This window comes from Coccinella septempunctata, chromosome 1, assembly GCF_907165205.1.
Source record: "Coccinella septempunctata chromosome 1, icCocSept1.1, whole genome shotgun sequence".
NCBI classification, from domain to species: domain Eukaryota; kingdom Metazoa; phylum Arthropoda; class Insecta; order Coleoptera; family Coccinellidae; genus Coccinella; species Coccinella septempunctata.
The window spans coordinates 53099072-53119031 of record NC_058189.1 but is presented as its reverse complement, the minus strand read 5'-3'; the positions used below and the strand labels follow the sequence as shown (position 1 = coordinate 53119031).

Here is a 19960-nt window from a genome sequence, read left to right as displayed (position 1 = left end):
CCAACTTCTAAATTAAGCAGAGTTACGGGTTGTCTAGGGATGCTATGGGATGACTGCCAAATTTTCCAACTCGACGACCAACTCTTGGAGGACCCAAAAATTTGTCTGATTTTTTCGCTCATAACTTCTAAAATAAGCAGTTTCCCTACATCTAGTTTCCCTAAATCTAATATCCACCGAGATACAACCGAACCAAGTTAGAAGAATTTTCCCAAGAACTCATAACTCAAAAACGATGGGCTTTATAGCAAAACTTATTATAAACAAAACAATCTATTTTTTCATGAACTTTCTGAGTGAAAATTGAACCGAGTTAGGAAACATCAATGTTGTGTATGAATTCACCAAATACTGAAATGTATACGTTCAACATCAAAATTCAAGAAATCGAGGAAGAATTCGGAAAATTTTATTGGATCTTTTTTGGAGTAGGTACTGGAAAAGAGCTTCAAAATGAGCAGTGCTAAAAATATGTGGTGCAGAAATTGTAAGAGTAAGATATCAAAAACTTTATAATCGTTATTTCTCAGCACAAAAATTATCAACAAAAATACCCCTCTATTACCACCAAAATCAAAATTGGACGTAATCTTTCCACTTGAATACTATCAAAGTTATCCAGTATTTTGGATCGTCTTAGATTCCTGATGGTTTGGAAAAAAGTGAAATCTAACGAGGAGTGACTTATCTACAGATCTTCAAAAAAAAATTGATTATTTTTTGAATTATTTATACACAAAAACTATAGACATAAAGACTGAGTATTTCATTTCCATCTGTGCATGAAATACGGTCACAGGGAGAAACTGAACATCAGGACCAGGTCAGCTATTTATCTTTTTCCTGACAATCATTCCTCTCTTTCTATAAAATAGCCAATTTCATACTGGTATTTCTCAGTCCATTTCTCTATAATGTCTATTACAAAAACCAAAGCATATACCTACATGACATATGAGTTTTATCAAAAACTATGTCGAACCTGTATATGAGTGTAATGATATTTGTTTGTTCATATTCTTAAAAACCAACCTTTCTGTTGAATGAAAATTTTTTTTTTAATAGCGATGGTAAAAGTATCCTTATAAAAAAAGATGAGGTTAGTTAAATGTTTCTAAATTTTGTAACGCCTAATATATTTGTCGAAATGTTATTTCTTCAGTTCTGCATTCGTGCTTTTCTGTCGATAGTGGGGATGTAAAACTTGATTTTTCATTAGCAGTTCAGCAGCTGAATGGATATGTTTGGGCTCGATGTCAGTAATAAAAATTGTACTCGCTCAAATATTTCACATTTATTTTCAATAACTTTATAAAAAATATGCACAACGGCATTACTGTATATTCAGTTGTCAAATCAAAATCGATTTTGAAACTGATAATAAAAAGCATGAATAAATAGTTTAAATAAACCTACAAAAGCATAAATAATCAGCTATGAACAATTGTCTTCTTAAAACCTAACCACTCATTTATCACAAACTCAATAGATCTGAGTTACTTGTCGGATCCAGTCGAGATAATGGCTGACCCTGACATAAACGCCGGGTACTCCATACTGCCCACATCCGATACCCCAACTGACAACACCGACCAACTGCATGGTTCCGCCCCTCTCGCAAACCAATGGACCACCCCCGTCTCCCTTGCAGGCATCTTTACCCTCTTCACCACCGGCGCAGATGAAACCAGGGTGCAGTTTGAACTCGTATCCTAATCTAGTCTGTTGTAGCTGTCTGTGGCACTGGGCTTGACCAACTATTGGTACATCCACCTCTTTAAGAATGTTCTGGTACTTTCCGAAATCTCCGAAAGCGTCTTTACCCCAACCAGTGGTCCAACATCTGGTACCAGTGTAGTCGTCCCTGGGACTTGGAAGACAAGCCGGGCTGATGTGGGGATATTTATTGTAGTCCACAGGTTTGTCCATACGAAGTATGGCGACATCGTTGTAGAGTGTACCGGCGTAAAATTCTGGATGAACGGTGACAGCTGAAATGTCTCTCTCGATGTATGGATAGAATTCAACGTCGTGGTTCACATCCCATTCTCCTAGTCTGACCCTCAAATCATAATTTGTATAGCTGTAAAGGAAGAAAAACAAAATCAGATGGAGAGTAATCTTTGGATTAAGAAAAGAATTAAGAAGACTCTTCAACCAAGCAGAGGGGACCATCTGGTGAAGATACAAATAGATCCAAGAGAGTCAAATCAACCAGTAAACTAAGATTTTCACTCTGACAGCCTGGCAACTTTAAAAGCACTTGCTATACTTTAAAAATCATCTGGAGCTCAAGTTCTATGTAAAGGGAGAGCTGAAACTCTTGACAAACATCTATTCAAAACAAGACTCACGTTTTGACGCAATGAGCTGCTGTGATGATATGAAGTGCATCAATAAGAGTTCCACCGCAGACGTAAACACTCTCCTTGGGGTCTCTCTTCAAGATAGCAACCTGCCATGGATACTCTCCGAATTCACTATCGCCATCAACGTAAACAGGGGTCTTTATCCTTCCATTTATCCCTGTTGAATGCCTCACACCGCACTGCTTGGATCCGAAGCTGTTGATGTGATTTTGCTGGCGTGGTCTCCTGCAGCAAACGTGTCTTGGGCCGCAGATCTGTTGACCACCAAAGTAACCTTGACGCTGAAAATAATAAGAAGGTGCTAGGTTTTATCAGGTATTGCTTGCGAGATCTGATATCTGGATTTAAAATTCAGTTTTCAAAGAGCAGTCTGAAGCTGCATCACCATCCCATAAATGTGAAGATCAATAATCAATCAGAGACGGTATCAAGCTTTTTTGTATCAAAATAATTGACGTTTTTTTCCCAACGGACAACAAATCCATATTTTTTAGGTAGTTAGTGGTTTGGAAAGCTAGTTATCAGTGAAAAATAAACAATCGTTGATTCCGTTTAAGCCTACCTTTTGTATTTTCTGTTCTGTCTCAAAAGTTGCGTCTCGTCGTCTTCTGTTTGTCGGAAATGTAATTGTATTCGTGGAATGCAAAGATTTACCACGCCTCGAAGTATCCGATAATCTATCTGGACTGTTCTCAGTCTCATAGCCATTAGATAAATATTGGTGTTGTTCGTCATAAACCCCGTAATTTTTCTGTCCCCCATTATAGTTTTTGAAATATTGATCCTTGATTCCATTCCCATTCACTATATTCAAGTGATTATTTGAGTAATTCGTGGCAGTTCTGCCATAAAAGTTATCGTATCCAGAATATGCCCCTCCGTAATTGGATGGATCATCGTAATAAGACCCTGGATTATGACCTTCATATTCGACAGGACCAGGATACTCATCAGCAATAGGGGGACCCCCAAATCCAGGATGCTTATGTACTGGTCCAGCAAAATGTGGGCCCTCATATTCCGGTTCCACATCAAAATTTGGTGGATAAGGTCGGTATATCTCAGGGTGGGGTCTGACAGCAAAATTCGGGGGATATGGCCTGTATACCTCAGGATGAGGATGATAAGGGTACCCATGAGGGTTGTAGAGAGGCTTGTGTAAATGTATATGCTTGTGCTTGTTGTAAATATAACCTTTCTTGTAATGTATCAGATCCTCGAATTTATGGAGAAGGTAGTTATTAGGAGTGACGTGAAGGTTTATGAAAGGTTTGACTTCTTTCTGCCCATAGTCATCCTTTGTGACTTGTACTGATATCAAAGGGTTCACGGAGACCAAACCTAGATTGATACCACCGCCTCCAATAACCCCTCCATAGGGGTTCACTAATGGGTTAGGACCATAAGGACTTATGGGATACCCACCAACACCTTGATGTGGTAAACCAAAGGATACTCCGAATGTTGGCTTGATTTTGTTCATGAAATTGCTCATGACATTTTGACCATACTGTCGCTGAAATATTAACCATGGCAATTAAGTGGGCTCTCAAGTCCGCCACCGTTATAGTTACTCCTTAAAGCCACTCATACTGAGAGTATTTCTGGTTGAATATATCTCAGTACGTGCGTGAAATGAAGCATGTCTGTATTAAATAATTCTCGATTGATTACATGGATTTAGAGTCTGAATTAAGTCGCTAATTAGTCGATTTTCTTTAGTGCTTGATTGATAGTTAAAATGTTGAAGGGCATTAATATTCGGTTAATGTATACTTACTGCTTCTGCTTTGGCTGAGGTTTTGTTCGAATTGGTGTTGTAAACTGGAGCTTCCCTCTTACTTATCTTCTTGACTTCCTCGGTGTGGTTTTTATCAGATTTAAGCTCGGTAGCATTCAGGCTAGATCCAACTGGAACTGTTACCACCGTCATGGTACCATTGCCGTCGGTAATAACACGCTCTTCTTCAGCTTCGATATCGCTCTTAATATTCCTTGGATCAATAGCAAGGTACAAATCGTCTTTACGTCCAATTACGTCTTGGTTTTGACACTGATTTACCGGAACACAAACGCAATCGTCGGAATTTCCGAACTGATTGTTGTACTTATCGGAATACGCTCCTTGGAGGTAATTGGTAGTTAAGGTATTTCCGTTCAAGTTCAATTCTTTCTTGTAGAAATCGTTGGTGCTGTATTGTCCAAAGGAAGATCCGTAATTACTGGATCCATATTGGTTAGAACCAGAGCTTTGGCCTCCAAAGTTTTCTGTAACAGGCTTATAATTTCCACTACTTCCACCATAACTAGCCAGAGACTGACCTCCGTATGAGCCAGAGTTGAAACCTGAACCACCAATTGTTAATCCTCCTGAAGAATGACCACCATAGGAACCCGAATTCAGTCCAGATCCACCGATTGTAAGGCCTCCAGAAGATTGACTTCCATACAAGCTAGATCCTCCAGAGGATTGACTACCATACAGACCTGAATTCAAGCTAGATCCTCCGGAAGAGTGACTTCCATATAGACCAGAACCGCCAATCTGAACAGAGGGCTTGAACGCAAGATGAGTTCCAGAGTTTGAGCTGAAGCTTTCGTATGAGTTCGAGGAAGAGGAAACTGGCACAGGTACAGGTACGGGTTTCACAATGACCGTTTTGTCTCCAGTTTCGGAGTTGTGGTGGTAATGATGGTGGACGTGTTGGACTGGAGCTCCGAAAGAGTCGCTCTTGGATCCTGCCTTATCGCCAGGGAATATTTTGTCCTTATGGAAGGATGACTGGAAATGGGATTCAGAATGACTGGTTTGGGCGCCAATCTCGAAAGGATATGGAGTGTCGGGTTCTATCGGCTGAACGAACTCCTCGTCGGGCTTGTAAACTGGACCTGGGGGTTTGTTTCCATAGAAGGGTTTGCTTGGTGTACCGTAACCACGACGAGGTGGTTTGTTGGGGTTGGTATTTAGGTTAGGACCGAATCTGTTTGGTGGGGCGAAGTTTGGAGGGAATTTCCCACCATGGGGAGGTAGGTTGACGGGTCTTGGGGGTCCATAGGTGCCTCTTTTTGGTCCTCTGATGGGGATTGTGGGGATTGGTCTTCCTATAGGGTTGATTGCCACGGGTTGGGCGTATTGTAGGTCTTCTGGTGCTATGAAAGGGCGCTTGCCTTCGATGTCTTCCTCGCACTAGAAGTAAAAATAAAAAAATTAGTGTTTAACACAGACCTAGCAGCCAAAGTTTTGGGTGCAATTCAGAAGTGAAAGAGTATTTGAATAGTTAGTGGGGCAACATTAACGATAAGCAATGTTTAATTAAAACCCATATTACTGGCTGAATTGATGGTTGAAATAGTTACCTGCATTAGTCCAAGATAGCACAGCCTATCCTTGATAATATTTCTTGCTTCACCGTCATCCCCTTTCTGCAGAGCATCCTGTACATTCGGATCGGCGTACACCTCATCAAAACCATCTAAACTCCTTCCTTGCCGACCAGAATCGAGTATGTCGTCTATTATTTGACCAATCTGAGTGTCGTTCAAATTCACCACTTTTTCACTGGTTTCGCTCCCTGCCTTATCTTGATCGAATTGTTCGTTTATATTCATGGCTCCTTGATTCTTGTCGTCTGACCAAGACCAAGAAGCTTCTTCAGCTGTACTTCTGCATATCATGAACACCGCCCAGAGGGCTATGTTGAGAATGAAGCGCATTTCTGTAAAACGAAGGTATGTTCAGAATTTCATGTTCAAAAGAATAACACAAATGTATTTTTCTTGTCCTTTTCTTATGATTTATAGGATATAATTTGTCTTCAATAAAAATCATTATTTATATTGAAATTGAGAATGTATTGAAAAATACACTGCGCAAAAAAATTAACGCACATTATGGAAATCTCAAATTTATTCTACAATCGAAGGTGTTCTCAATGATAATTATTTTTATCAGAATTATGCATGCATAACATATGCCACTTTCAACGGTTTTCTTCAATACAGATGTTTTTTCCCAGCAGGAATAAAAAAAGATGATATTATCAGATTTTGAATGTATTGGCTCCATTCTAAAATCAGTTGTTCTCGATCATTTCTAGCGATCAATAGTTTTTCTTTCGTTTGATTTTCTACACTCGATCGCTATGCAACGCGAAACACGCAATTTGACCCAAGAGGAATGTGCCCAAGCGGTAGTTTTGCGAGAAGAAGGGTGGACATACACAAGAATTGCAGAAAGGTTTGGAGTTTCTCATACAAGTGTGTCCAGAATGTTGCAGCGATTCAGGGAGACAGGTATGAATGTCCGAAGACCAGGACAGGGTAGACCACGGGTAACAACTGCCATTCAAGAACGTGTTACTTGAGAGTTTTTTTCGTTGAGACAACGGTTTGCAACCGCTCGCCTCCTTCAAATTCAGCTTGAGCAAACTCATGAGGTGCAAATTAGCACTCAGACAATAAGAAATCGCCTCAGAGAATACGATTTAAGGTCTCGTGTCGCGGCAAGAGGCCCAGCTCTTACCCCAGCCCATCGAAGGGCGCGTTTGCATTTTGCGAGAGACCATATCCATTGGGAAGAGGCCGATTGTGAAAGAGTTCTCTTCACAGATGAGTCTAGATTCTGTCTCTACCATTGTGATCGACGTTCCCTTGTATACAGAAGTCCACATGAAAGATATGCTCAGTGCAATTTCCTGAATACTACTGGTTTCGGGGGAGGATCGATTATGGTATGGGGTGGAATATCTTTGACTGCTCGCACAGACCTAGAGGTCGTTGATAATGGAGCTATGAATGCTGATAAGTATATAAGGAACATTCTTGAAGAGCATGTAGTGCCATTTGCCCCATACATTGGTGAAAATTCCATTTTTATGGACGATAATGCCAGACCCCATCGTGCGCGCATCGTTCAGGAGTACCTTGAAGTCTCTCGAATGGAATGGCCAGCAAGAAGTCCAGATCTCAATCCGATTAGCAGGTTTGGGACAACCTCAATAGAAGGCTGAGAAGTTCAGAAAATCATCCAGCTACTCTTAATGACTTAGGAATCCAACTCGGAGAAATCTGGGAAGGATTGGATCAGAATTTTAAGATCACTCATTTTAAGTATGAACCGTCGTTGCCGAGCTGTAATTAACGCAAGGAGTGGAAATACCAGGTATTAAATCACTTATCAGCATTTCGGTATTTTGAAAATTGTTCATTTCTCTTCTTTCACATAAGATTCGGTGAAATCCGGAATTTTTCTTCCATTTAATGTGTCTTGTTTCGTTCAAAACCTTCCCGAGAGAACATAAAAATAAGTTATAAAGTCAATGTAGAGTTAACTTTCATTAAAATTGAGATTTTCAGAATGTGCGTTAATTTGTTTGCGCAGTGTATTAAGAGACAACCTAATAAAAAAGGCCTATTTGAAAGAAATTGTTAATCCACGTATAATTTAGCACTATTGAAGCTCATTTAAAGAAACGTCCAGGAATTATTTTGACACCTTATCTGACTACCTGATGTTTCGATGATTAATTACTTTCTTACAAAACGCCCAAGTACCGTTATTCGGTTTATTAAGTAACCGGTTCATATGACATCATCGAAGGTACTCCTAAGAAAGTTTCTGTTTACGTTATCAGTGTTGTAGAGGAGGAAGAAGAAAGTAAAAGCGGCTATAACCGCACATAATGTTAACGGCCCACTAGATGTCCTTTTATTTTCAATAACGGGCGTTGTTATGCGAATTTCACTTTCTTAGAATCAAAGGAAACAGTCACCTAAAGTGAATTCGCAGACTGTTGTTTCGAAACCATGTGAAAATTGTATGTGAATATTCATAATGGCGGATTTGCATATTTCATTTCTATCGAGGAGTGTTCGACTAAAAAATATTCGAATCAAATAGTGATTTGGAAATGCGTTTCAGTAGATTAGTTGTCTGTTTACGCAGACATAAAGATCAAACCCTTGAATTATCAATTGGTTGAATATCTACGGATAATATTCATGCAGTAACAATACTTTCCAAGAAGTATGTTCCTTTAGAACGTGAAAATGCTCGATCGCCATCTGATGACTGACATCAGATCAAATATCCTCAATGCAGCTAACTGGCGATACCAGGGACTCATACTCAAGGCAGAGATGTCTAGACTAGACAACTGCCCTCCAAGAAAAACCGATTAACAATCTGGAGCATCTTTCTGACGCTTTGATGGTTATTTGGACCAATTTGACCCAAAATTGTCCCATCATAAGTATGCCTCGAAAAGTAGAATGTTTGAAACGTGTTGGGGACTAACCAAGTAATAACTTCACCGAGACTTTAAATGTTCTCTTCATAATTTTTCTCTATTATTCAAATCTAGAATTTCTCACAGTTTCAATAAGAAAAAATATCTAGGAAATTTCATTCTTTCCTGGAAAAAAACAGGACTATCAACATACAGGCTGGGCAAAATTCGTTGTCTACTGAAGGGATCTCGAGAACTATAGCAGCTAGAAGAAAACTGATAGCACATTCCCGAGCTCTTTTTTCCTTACTATTCCAAACCTGAAAACAGATCCAGCCTAACAGTTATAGATTTTGAGTTATGAACGAAAATTTAGAAATTGTCATTTTCAATTAAGCTGAATAACTCGCTTATTTGGAATTGTATTACAAATCCGTTGTTACATTCTACAGGCACTTTTTATGAGGAATTCGAATATGATATTAATAAATTTTTTGATCCAGTCATTTTCGAGATACGATAAGAATTTCTGATTTTTCAAATGTAAACTATAGTTGAAAGTTCCTTCATCTTGCTGCAATTTTATTGCTGATTTCAAAAATGTATCATATGTCGCTATTCACATGAATATAACCTAAGAAAAAAAATTCAATAACTTTTTTCTGCTTTTCGATTAACTGTTGAATTTTCAGTAGGTTGGCGTAACCATAGCGACCGTTGAAAATGCATTATGGTTCGTGAACTCCATATAATCCTATGTGAACTCAACCTTCTGCTATAGGAATCAAGAACTGTCGAATAATTATTTCTTTTATACAGGGTGTGGCGTAATGAATGGATAATATGGAGCCTGCAGGTAGAGGACTCTATGGCGGTTCAGAAAAATATATTTTACGTTTAGTAAAAGTGCCTTGGTTTTCGAGATATTCGAGATTTTCGAAAATTCAAGAAAATCACACCCTTCGTCACTATTTTTGCAGGCAAGACTCCAAATGAAGGAATTTTTTCAAACTGTTTTTTGCATAGTATTCTTGGATAGATGCGCTATCGAATGTAAATTATTATTTTTGAGGCGCATGAATAGTTTTTCTTAAATAAAAGAATTAACTCAAATTTTCCGTTTTGCTTATTTTTTTTCCTTAGTTCAACCCAGCGTGGTGTGAAAAATAATATGGTTACCTGAGTGCCAAAGCAAGGGAAAACATGCCTGTTTCACTGAGATTCTGAAATGGTATAACTCACTCTATTTTCAGCATTAAATACAAAATAAATTTCTATTACAATGAGTCAAGGCAGAGTTTGACGTAAGCCTTTTTCTTTAATTTTTAGCAACTGAAATGAGACTTGCAAGCAGAATGAAGCAATTATTCATAAGAAGTTGTAGAGCATCTAGTGCAGCTCCTGATGCACTTTTTGAACATTTTTTGTAAAACTCGATTCAATTAAACAATATTTTAAAATTGGTTTTTTTCTCTCGTATTCTTTCATTATTAAGCCCTATAGTTATAAAGTTAATAGTTGTTAAGCGAATTTCAAGTAACGAAGTGAATTTTAGCACTTTTGTAATTAAGAAGAAAAAGCTGAAAATTTGGTAATTTTTATTATTATACATTGAGTCAAGACCCTTGTTACAAAAGGGCTGAAATTTAATGCATAACTTGAAATTAACTTGATAATATTGATTCCACAACGTTGGGGTTCAATAATAAAAGAAAACGAGACGAAATAACAATTGTAAAATATCGTTTCATTGAATAAAGTTTCACAAATCACAAATGATGCTTAAATTGGCCACCATGAGTTTTGATACATGCTCTATAGTCTACACTTTTTAATGAATCATAGCTTTATTGCATAGATATCAACAATTTTAAAATGAGTATCGTTTCATTGAATTAAATATCACAAAAGATTCTCTAAGAGGCCACCATGAGCTTCAATAAATGCTCAAATAAAAATTTTAGAAACACTGTTTACATTAAACTAGGCCTCAACTGATTGCAATAGGAATTTATTTTGTATTAAATGCTGAGAATACAGAGAGTTATACCATTTCGGAATCTCAATGAAACTGGCATGTTTTTTCTTGCATTGGCTCTCAGGTAACCAAATTATTTTTCATACCGCTCTAGGTTGAACTTATGGAAAAAAAATAAGCAAAACGGAAAAGTTGAGTTTGATCTTTTTTTTATGAAGAACTATTCATGCGCCTCAAAAATAATGAATTACATTCGATAGATCATCTATCCAGGAATACTATCCAAAAAACAATATGAAAAAATTCCTTCATTTGGAGTCTTGCCTGCAAAACGAGTGGCAAAGGGTGTAATTCTCTTGGATTTTCGAAAATCTCCAATATCTCGAAAACCAAGGCACTTTTACTAAACGTAAAATACATTTTTCTGAACCGCCATAGAGTCCTCTACCCCCAGGCTCAATATTATCCATTCATTACGCCACACCCTGTATATCGATATAAAGATCGATATCCTTCAAGAGAGATTAAAAGACTTTCGTCTGATTATTAAAGAAGAAAATTTATTCATTTATCGTTTTTCTATTCATGAAAGAAACTTAAAGAGTCAGTAATATAAATAAAATACGATAGCTACCTATAATTATAATTTTTACAAAAATATGATGATGAAAAATAGGTACTTCTGTCAGCGATAGTGTTCGAATTGTGAACCATCGTAAGAAAAGCATGCCAAACATCGCGAGAAGAAACGATGGCAAATTAATCATCGAAATATGTATTCAGCAATCCGTGATTCCAATCATAGAGGCTCAGGTTCACAAAATATAATGCATATTCAACGGTTGCTATGGTAAACCAGCCTACTTATAATTCAACAGAGAATCGAAAAGTAGGAAAAAGTATTGAATTTTTTCTCGAGTAACATTCATGTGAATAGCAACATATGATACATTTTGGAAATCAGCAAAATAATTGCAGCAAGATTAAAGAACTTCCAATTATAATTTACATTTGAAAAATCACAAATCCCTGTCGTATCTCGAAAATGACTGGATCAAAAAATTTATTCATATTATATTCGAAGTCCTCATAAAAAAATGCCTGGTGAATGTAACAACGGATTTCGAATACGAGTTCAAATAAGCAAGTTATTCAGCTTCATTGAAAATGACGATTTCTAAATTTTCGGTCATAACTCAAAATCTATGACTGTTACGCTGGATATGTTTTCAGATTTGGAAAAGTAAGGAAAAAAGAGCTCGAGAATGTGTCATCCGTTTTCTTCTAGCTGCTATAGTTCTCGAGATCCCTTCAGTAGACAACAAATTTTGCCTACCCTGTACTCTGGTATCTGATCAAAATAAACATGTTGAGCAGTGTACCTATATTACTGAAATTCGCTTATTTCTATAGTGAATCTCGTCAGATGTATGTGAGTGTAATTCTTACATTTCATGAATGGGAAACACGAAATTCCGAAAAGAAAAAACTTTGCCATGATAGTGTTATGTTTGGATGAAAAGTATAAAATAACGAGGAATTTTATTGTCCTATTGTTCGAAAGAAATTTCGCTCTTCTGAATAAATGATACCAGTTTCCTCCCAGTGAGAGTTTTCGAATGAATAAATACAATTGTGAGCTAATCCATTGGAAATCCTTTCTTTCCTTTAACGAGTGAAAGCAAAAGATAGATGTTACAATTTTTATGGATCTTCCACATAATGATCGGCACTTTTTAGAGCTTGAGTGAATAAACTTTCGCTGGGGTCACGGTCTTGGGCAACGTAAGAACAACCTCTGGAGGTTCTGTTGAAGGTACTAACAGTATTCAGATTATGGAAATTCTGAGACGCGTAATTGTTCAGAAACATACAGAGCTAGTTAGAATGAGGAAGATAAACTTCATATTCGGTGTCTGTTCTTCGTGTTGGGGGTGAAAAGTTCTGCACAAACTACAACAGATAATTTCTCTAGACAATGGGAAAAAAATAAAAATTAAATTTTGGAGGAGGTTGAAGAATATTTAGATTTATTGTGCAAATTATCGTAATGTGATTTTCTCAGAAATAGGATATCAAAATCCTGATCCCTATGACATGCTAAGAATCCTTTTAACTTTTAGTAGACTGCAATCTTCTAGTTTTTATCCTCAAAATCAACTGGATATTTATGTAAAATGTTGATGTATATTGATGGGAATTGAAAGAGCTATTATCGATCAGATCTTTCAAATGCTCATAGCTCTTGTTCAAGAGCTGATTTGAAATAATTCATTACTCTTTCAAAAAATATGTGAAAATAATTGTTGATTTCGAAAAAACTACAACCGAATAGGAAAAATTTGTATTAAAAAAGATTGTATTCAAAACGAACGAATGGTCAAAATATTTTCCAACTAATATAAGTAAAATTTTTGCTAATCCCTTGTTTCTAAATTGAATGAACAATGAATTCTCAAAATCATCCTGCATTTGGTCCTGACGATGACGGTCTCAATATAAATAACGTGCTTCATTGCAATTTCTTTAACGATTCAAAAAACTGACCTGTACGTCCGATGAAACTTGACCCAATAGATGAACTGCACTGTCGTACAAGAACTAAAACTTTATCTCTCTGGAGAGAGTTATATAAATGTCTTCGAGGAGTGGGTTGATACCTAATCACTTTCTACGCTTGCTGTTGCACACTCACTGACTGCAGAAGACCCATTTCTTCTGGTTTATATATTGAAGTAATGGTAAACTTGCTAGCAGGGATGAATGTCTTGGGTTTTTCAGGATTCGGAGGTTACAAAATGCGGATTTTCGAACGAATTATGCGGATCCAAGCCGTTGATCTTGTATAGAAACCATAACGTTTCATTATTAATAACAGAACAAAAGTAGATGGTACTTCTGATGACCTATTAGGCCATTTTTTTTAAATGAAACTCAATACAGTAAACACTTCTTCGAATTCATTTTCAGAAAATTACATCGAAAGTGTTGCTGCTATTAGAAATTGTGGAAATTAAATTAATTTTGTGCTTTTGTTCATTTCTATTGCACAGGGAGAATTAGTAAGACACTACTGAGTGCAGTGATCTGTTTCCCTGCAGGTTTTTTTTTCAAAGGTAGTATATCTAATTGATTTCACTGGATGTTATTCTTTTCCTGCATGGAAAATGTGTTGAAAGCTGATAAAGTGGGTATGTAAAGGCCTGAGTTAATTTGACAATTTCTTTCGGTTCATAAAATATACTTCTTCAATCAATAAAAATTTTTGAATCAGCATGAAAGTACACTAGAGATTATTTGAAAAAAGAAAGATCCATTTAAACCACATTACCTATGTATTTTTAGTCTGATATCTGCTATTCAGGTATTCAGGTCCATTCTTTCATATATAGCCTCTATAAAAGCCTTCTCAACGATATATTTCATCTAATATTGAATAAATGTGACCGACACTTGAGAAAATCCATATTCGAAACTAAATTTTCATTAGAATTAGTTCTCAGCACTGTACAACGGAAAACATGTTGTTTTTCTCCTTGGACTATACATGTTGTTACAGTTTTTATCGGGAACTGTTTTATTTCGATTATTTCATTGCTTATCCTCTTAACATCTAAAAGAATTATATTGCAAGGCATAATATTCAATTAGAACTTGATCCATTTTCGATCATCAGATTTTTTCTGAATTCTGAAACATTTTTCAATGGGGGCTAGAACTAAGTCATCCTTAAATTTGAAGCTAATCAAGAAACTCCAGCCGAATATATTTCGTATCTGATGTCTCCTTCAATATGTGGTAATACAGGGTACAAAATGGCGTATGCGCTGTAGTCTTAAATTTCCTAGCTAAAAAACCCCAGAAGGCAGTAGTGAACATTTTTGAAATACAAAACTATTCAAAGGTTTCTAGCACACGTTCCTAGTGCAATAAAATATTCAGAGTGCCTGTTTCTTGTCACCAGCAAGATGAACTAACACAAATTAATCCATTTCACATTTTTTTCAAAAGTCGACACTTTTTATCAAAAAAAATTATAATGTATAGATATAATGTAGAAATTAGGAGTAGAGAACATCTTATTGAAAGAATTTTCGAGGTTTGTAATATTTTGGAGCAAAATCCAAATCTCATCAGAAATTCTATGGGAAATTTCATAAAAAGAGCACAAACATGTATTCAAAAAAGAAGAAATCATTTCGGAAATTCAATGTGAATATTCTGTTAATCCTTAATTTCGCCTTGCATGCCTCGTATAGTTTCATTTATGTAGATTTTTATGGTTTATGTGCATATGAAGAGATATTCTCCATTGAATGATTTTATTTAGAATATGAGCAATTTAATATGGTTTTTTGAATTGTAATACTGTTTCAGAACTTAGGAACAGCTTTTCATCTTGCATCCATTGACGATAAAGCTAGTCCAGAATATTTCCACTGCATTTGAGCGAAATTTCGATATTATTCTTTTTCAAAAATCTTTTCTTGGAAAACCGAAAGTGTGCCAAAAATTGAAATCACCGAAATAATGACTCATCATGTCAGAATCTGAAACGCATAACGAAGTTTTGACCTCGCAATGTACAGGGTGTTTTTTCAACCTCTGCACACTAAAACTGAAATTATCACAATAACAACCGGGTATTTCGAAAAATGTAGTATTATTGATTTTACTCATTCACATTGCACTACACTGAAAATTTCATCAAAATTGAATGAACAATATACCAAAGTTATTGATAGAAGTAAAATTGGTCGAATAGGACAAGCTTTCATGACCTATCAGAAAATTTCTCTGTTCGGTATACCAAAATACATGAGTTACAAAAAAATTTGTTGCTACTCTACCAAATCGGTGTTGTACCCAAAACAAATTCAAACTGAATAAGTATTTTTCTAAAATGCAGGAATCTTAGTTCAAAGCTGAAGAATCTCTATTATTTCTTTTTTATTGTTATAGCGAAACCAGTGTAGTTTTATCTCCGTAAAAATGATGTATGTAATTCAGTTCCTTTAGTTCATTCATGGATTTTCATCAAGTGTCAGCCACCTCAGCTCAAAATCCTAATTTTTGCAGAGCCTTCAGGAAAAAAAAAATTGCGGATCAAAGTTTAGTGGTCTGGATCTGAATTATTGATGAATGCATCAATCAATCAAATTTTTCCTCTTCTCTCTGACTCTCTGGATTCCTATGGGTCTCATCAGTAACAAAATAGCGAAGAAATTATATCACTCAATACTCTCTTCGAGGAACTGAGATGTAGGTCAAAGACATACGACATTGAGTCATGCTTCAACACGGCGAATTAACAATAAGTAAGTGGATCTGGGCTTTTTCGATTATGCAATAATATAGTCAACAAACATGCATTATAATTATTATTGGATAGTCATAAGCGCGACAGATAGATAGATAGATAGATAATTTAATTAATTAGAAAAGCCTAATATAAACACGAAGATACATAATAAATAAAATTTTTAAAACTGCTAACACGCTACAACAATAAATAAATAGATTAAAAATACAAATACTCTGCTGAAAGCTTCATTTCTTAATCCTAGCATATTTCTTAATTTCACACTTAAAATCTCTCAAATTGGAACATTCCTTAATATTGGTTGGTAAAGCATTGTACTCCTGAAAACCCTTATATATTAAAGATCTCATGCTTCTACTATAATTCACTCTACTCAAATAAAAATTGCCAGCAGTCCTAGTCCGGTACCCGTGCATGCTTTCGGGAAAATCAACAAACGTCCAGAAATAATCAGGAGCAGAACCTATCAAAATTTTATGTATAAAAATCATTGTGAAATAATATAATCTCTGCCTCACTGAAAGCCACTGCAGAGCATCCAACATTGACAAAATGGGTGTACGTCTGTTTACTCCCAGAATGACACGCATTCCCCTATTCTGTAGTTTTTGTAGTTTCTCTAATTTGCCATCATTAAACAAAAACATAATGGTCGAACAATAATCAAAATGTGGCTGTATTATGGTATTGTATACCAATATTTCAGAAGTAGGGGTCAGATCAGCCGCCAATCTTGTAAAGAAACCAAGTTTCTTTGAAATCTTTCCGTGAACAAAATCGAAGTGCCTTTCAAAGGACAGGGTATTATCAAGATGGAAACCCAAATATTTCACATGCTCAACCACATCCAGTCTCTGCCCGTCTATTCCCAAATTCACACCATCAACATCAACAAGATTATACTTGGATCTACTAGTGAATATCATTACTTTAGTTTTACTGGTGTTCAGCCTGAGCCTGTTCAACATAAGATACCTTCCAATCTGTTCCAACGCAATATTCATCCTCCTAACTGCTTCATCCAAACTACAATCTGAACAAGCAATGACTTTATCATCCGCAAACAGGTTTATCAAATCACACTGCACAAACAGATCAACATCATTCACATACAACAAGAACAAAAGAGGTCCCAGCACACTCCCCTGTGGAACACCAGAGTCTACATCCAATTCTTCTGAAACCCCATCGTTGAACCTGACTTTTTGCTTTCGATTTCTTAAATAGCTATCAAACCAGTCATAAACCACACCACTAACTCCATATTGTCGTAATTTTCGCATTAATATTCGTCTATCAATTGTCTCGAAAGCCCGTTTTAAATCCAAAAATACACACACAACATATTTATCAGAATCCATTTCAACTTTAATTTTAGTGATCATAAATTGTAGAGCCGCTTCACAAGAATACCCTTTTCTGAAACCCGACTGATTACTCATCAATATCTCATTCGACTCAACATGTCTCAACAATTGTTCATATACTGTGCGTTCGAGGACTTTTTCAATAGTTGGCAATGTATTAACTGGCCTGAACTCACATGCGTTAAGCGTTCCAACAACTTTAGGAATAGGTATAACAGTACTAATCTTCAACAAGTCCGGTACTTGTCCCCTCTCCAATGAGGTGTTTACCAAAGCTAAAATAGCATCACCCACAACTTCAAACAATTCTTTTAACATTCTCCCATTCAGTGTTTCATGAATAGAAAATTTACCTTTTATAGTTCCCATGATCTTTTTTAATTGTTCAAAACCAATCATCTCAAAATTGCTAAAGGGTTTATATAAATTGTTGTCACTGTTATACCAAATAGTATGAGGATCAAAAGCATCAACAATGTCAGCAACACTCTGAACAAAGAACACATTGAAACGCTCAGCTATCATCTGTGGTTCTCTAAAAACAATATCATCGTTACCATCCTTGAACTTAGAATTTGCACTCCCGACTTCATTCACGCTTATTAGTTTTTTAAGGTTCTCCACATTTCTTTGGAATTGCCCCTACAATTATCAATTTTTCTAACAAAATAATCACGCTTTTTCCTCTTCAAAATATTCACCACATCATTTCTTTTTCTCTTGAATGCATTCCATGCATCATTCCTTTGCCCTCCTGTACAGTACTTGAAGGACCTATACAATTCATCTCTACACTTCATCTCTCTATCGATCTCCCTATCCATCCAAGGCACACGAGAATTATATTTACGTGACTTAATTGGTGCAATCTCATCCACCACACACTGACAGGTCTCATTCAATCTACTATAAATTTCATCCACCTCCACTGTCCCGAGACCCCAGTCTACACCCATCAGAACAGACTTGATCCTGGCGATATTGTCAACGCCAAGATCACGGAACAATCTCTTAACACCAGTACCAGACCAAGACGCACAATTCAAATTGACAGATATAACAGAGTGATCACTCAATTTGGGTTTATCGTGCACATGTGCAATAATATTATCTTCATTGCTTATTACAAAATCAACAAGTGTTTCACTGTCGCCTGTTATTCTAGTAGGTTCCTTGACAAATTGTGTAATACCATAATTTTCAAACAAAATCTTTATTTTCTTAGCATAATAACTGTCTATCAGAAGGTTCATATTAAAGTCACCTACCAGCACAAAACGACAGTTTTTAGAAGTTACATAGTCGCAAACATCTTCAAACTCATCCAAAAAAACCGCCTCAGAACCCGATGGTGAGCGATAGACACATCCTACAATCCATACAAATGGTTTAATATTTACTTTCAAGAGCATACACCAATAATTTCTATCAAGTACAAAAGTTTTAACACAAGAACACTCATAACAATCTTTGACATAAATTAAAACGCCGCCCGTTTGTCTACTTTTTGAATCGCACCTATATACTCTATAATTTTCTATTTTGATTTCAGATGTTTCAATATCTCTAGTAGTCCTAGTTTCGCTTAACAAAATTACTTTAGGATTGAAACTCGTTAGACTATGGTTAAGTTGATCAATTTTGTTCATAACACTTTGGGCATTCACATACAGTACATCCTCATTTAACAGTATATTAGGCTTCTTTATTAGTTTTTTTGAACATTCTTATTGATACCGGATACTATTGTAGGTTTATCATTGATATACTTGATGACTTTATCAACTTCCCCTCTAGCTTGCATCTCCTGCAATTGATTTTTTACACCTTTAAAATATAAACGCTGGCTTACTGTTTGGTCCCGAAATATTTTAACACTCGGTGTTGAAACAAGCTGTTTATTCTTCAGGACCAATTTTGCGATTTCTGGAGACGGCAACACAACCTTGATCGGCCTTACTTTTCCTGCAACGAATTTTCCGAGCCTTATGGGTATAAGTTTCTCTTTCTCAATATCGAAGTTTTCTAAAATTTTTTGCAATGTTCTTTTATCCTCATCTATTCTTTCTTTTTGAGTTTTCATGTTGGGTTCGTTGACATTCAGAATAATTATATTTGATGATCTGCTCTGTCTGTCTATTAATTCGCTTATAATTTCTTCCTTTTCATCTGCAGACGTTTGAATTTCACGCGAATTCCCAACCATAGAATCTCCGATCTTCTTGATTTCAATTTCCAGTTTATCAACTTTCTGCAGTAAACTTGGAAGCACTCTTAACCCATTTTGGCATTCTTCACAATAATATTTGAGCAATCTCCTTCCACGCAGATCCATCACCTTCAATTCAGTAGCACTGAGACCACTACACTCCCTATGGGTTGACCTTTGACAGCTGTCACACAATACTGTAGTTAGCCCATTGACTGTTTTACATACTATACACTCCATCATTCTACTCCCCAACTTCTCGAAGAAAATTACAATCGGGCAACACTGTAACTGCAATTAACATGCAATTAGTGTAAAATATGTTTATCTTATCGGTACCCGATAACGATCTTGCCAGAATCCGAAATTATCCACCGAACCAAATTAATTTTCAGTTTCTCTCATCTGCACCTGAAGATTTGTAATCTCAACTACACAAAACAACTGTCGAGTCTCTTATATGTGAATAGATCAATGATGCGAAGAC

The 19960-nt window shown here is 36.2% G+C and overlaps 2 protein-coding genes across 2 annotated transcripts; both read right to left on the bottom strand.

Moving 5' to 3' along the window:
- Positions 1-1279: 1279 nt before the first annotated feature.
- LOC123322102 lies at positions 1280-13260 on the bottom strand. The gene is made up of 6 exons (XM_044909952.1): positions 13122-13260; positions 5727-6085; positions 4150-5556; positions 2932-3885; positions 2355-2650; positions 1280-2083 (listed from the first exon to the last, which is right to left on the bottom strand). Exons 2-6 carry the CDS (start codon positions 6081-6083, stop codon positions 1483-1485), a joined length of 3615 nt encoding a protein of 1204 aa, XP_044765887.1. The 5' UTR covers positions 6084-6085; positions 13122-13260; the 3' UTR covers positions 1280-1482.
- Positions 13261-16124: 2864 nt separating this feature from the next.
- Positions 16125-18517, bottom strand: LOC123307262. Its single transcript, XM_044889502.1, has 3 exons — positions 17966-18517; positions 17618-17906; positions 16125-17539 (listed from the first exon to the last, which is right to left on the bottom strand). The coding sequence occupies exons 1-3, from the start codon at positions 18515-18517 to the stop codon at positions 16125-16127; spliced, it is 2256 nt and encodes a 751-aa protein (XP_044745437.1).
- Between the last annotated feature and the right edge of the window lie 1443 nt (positions 18518-19960).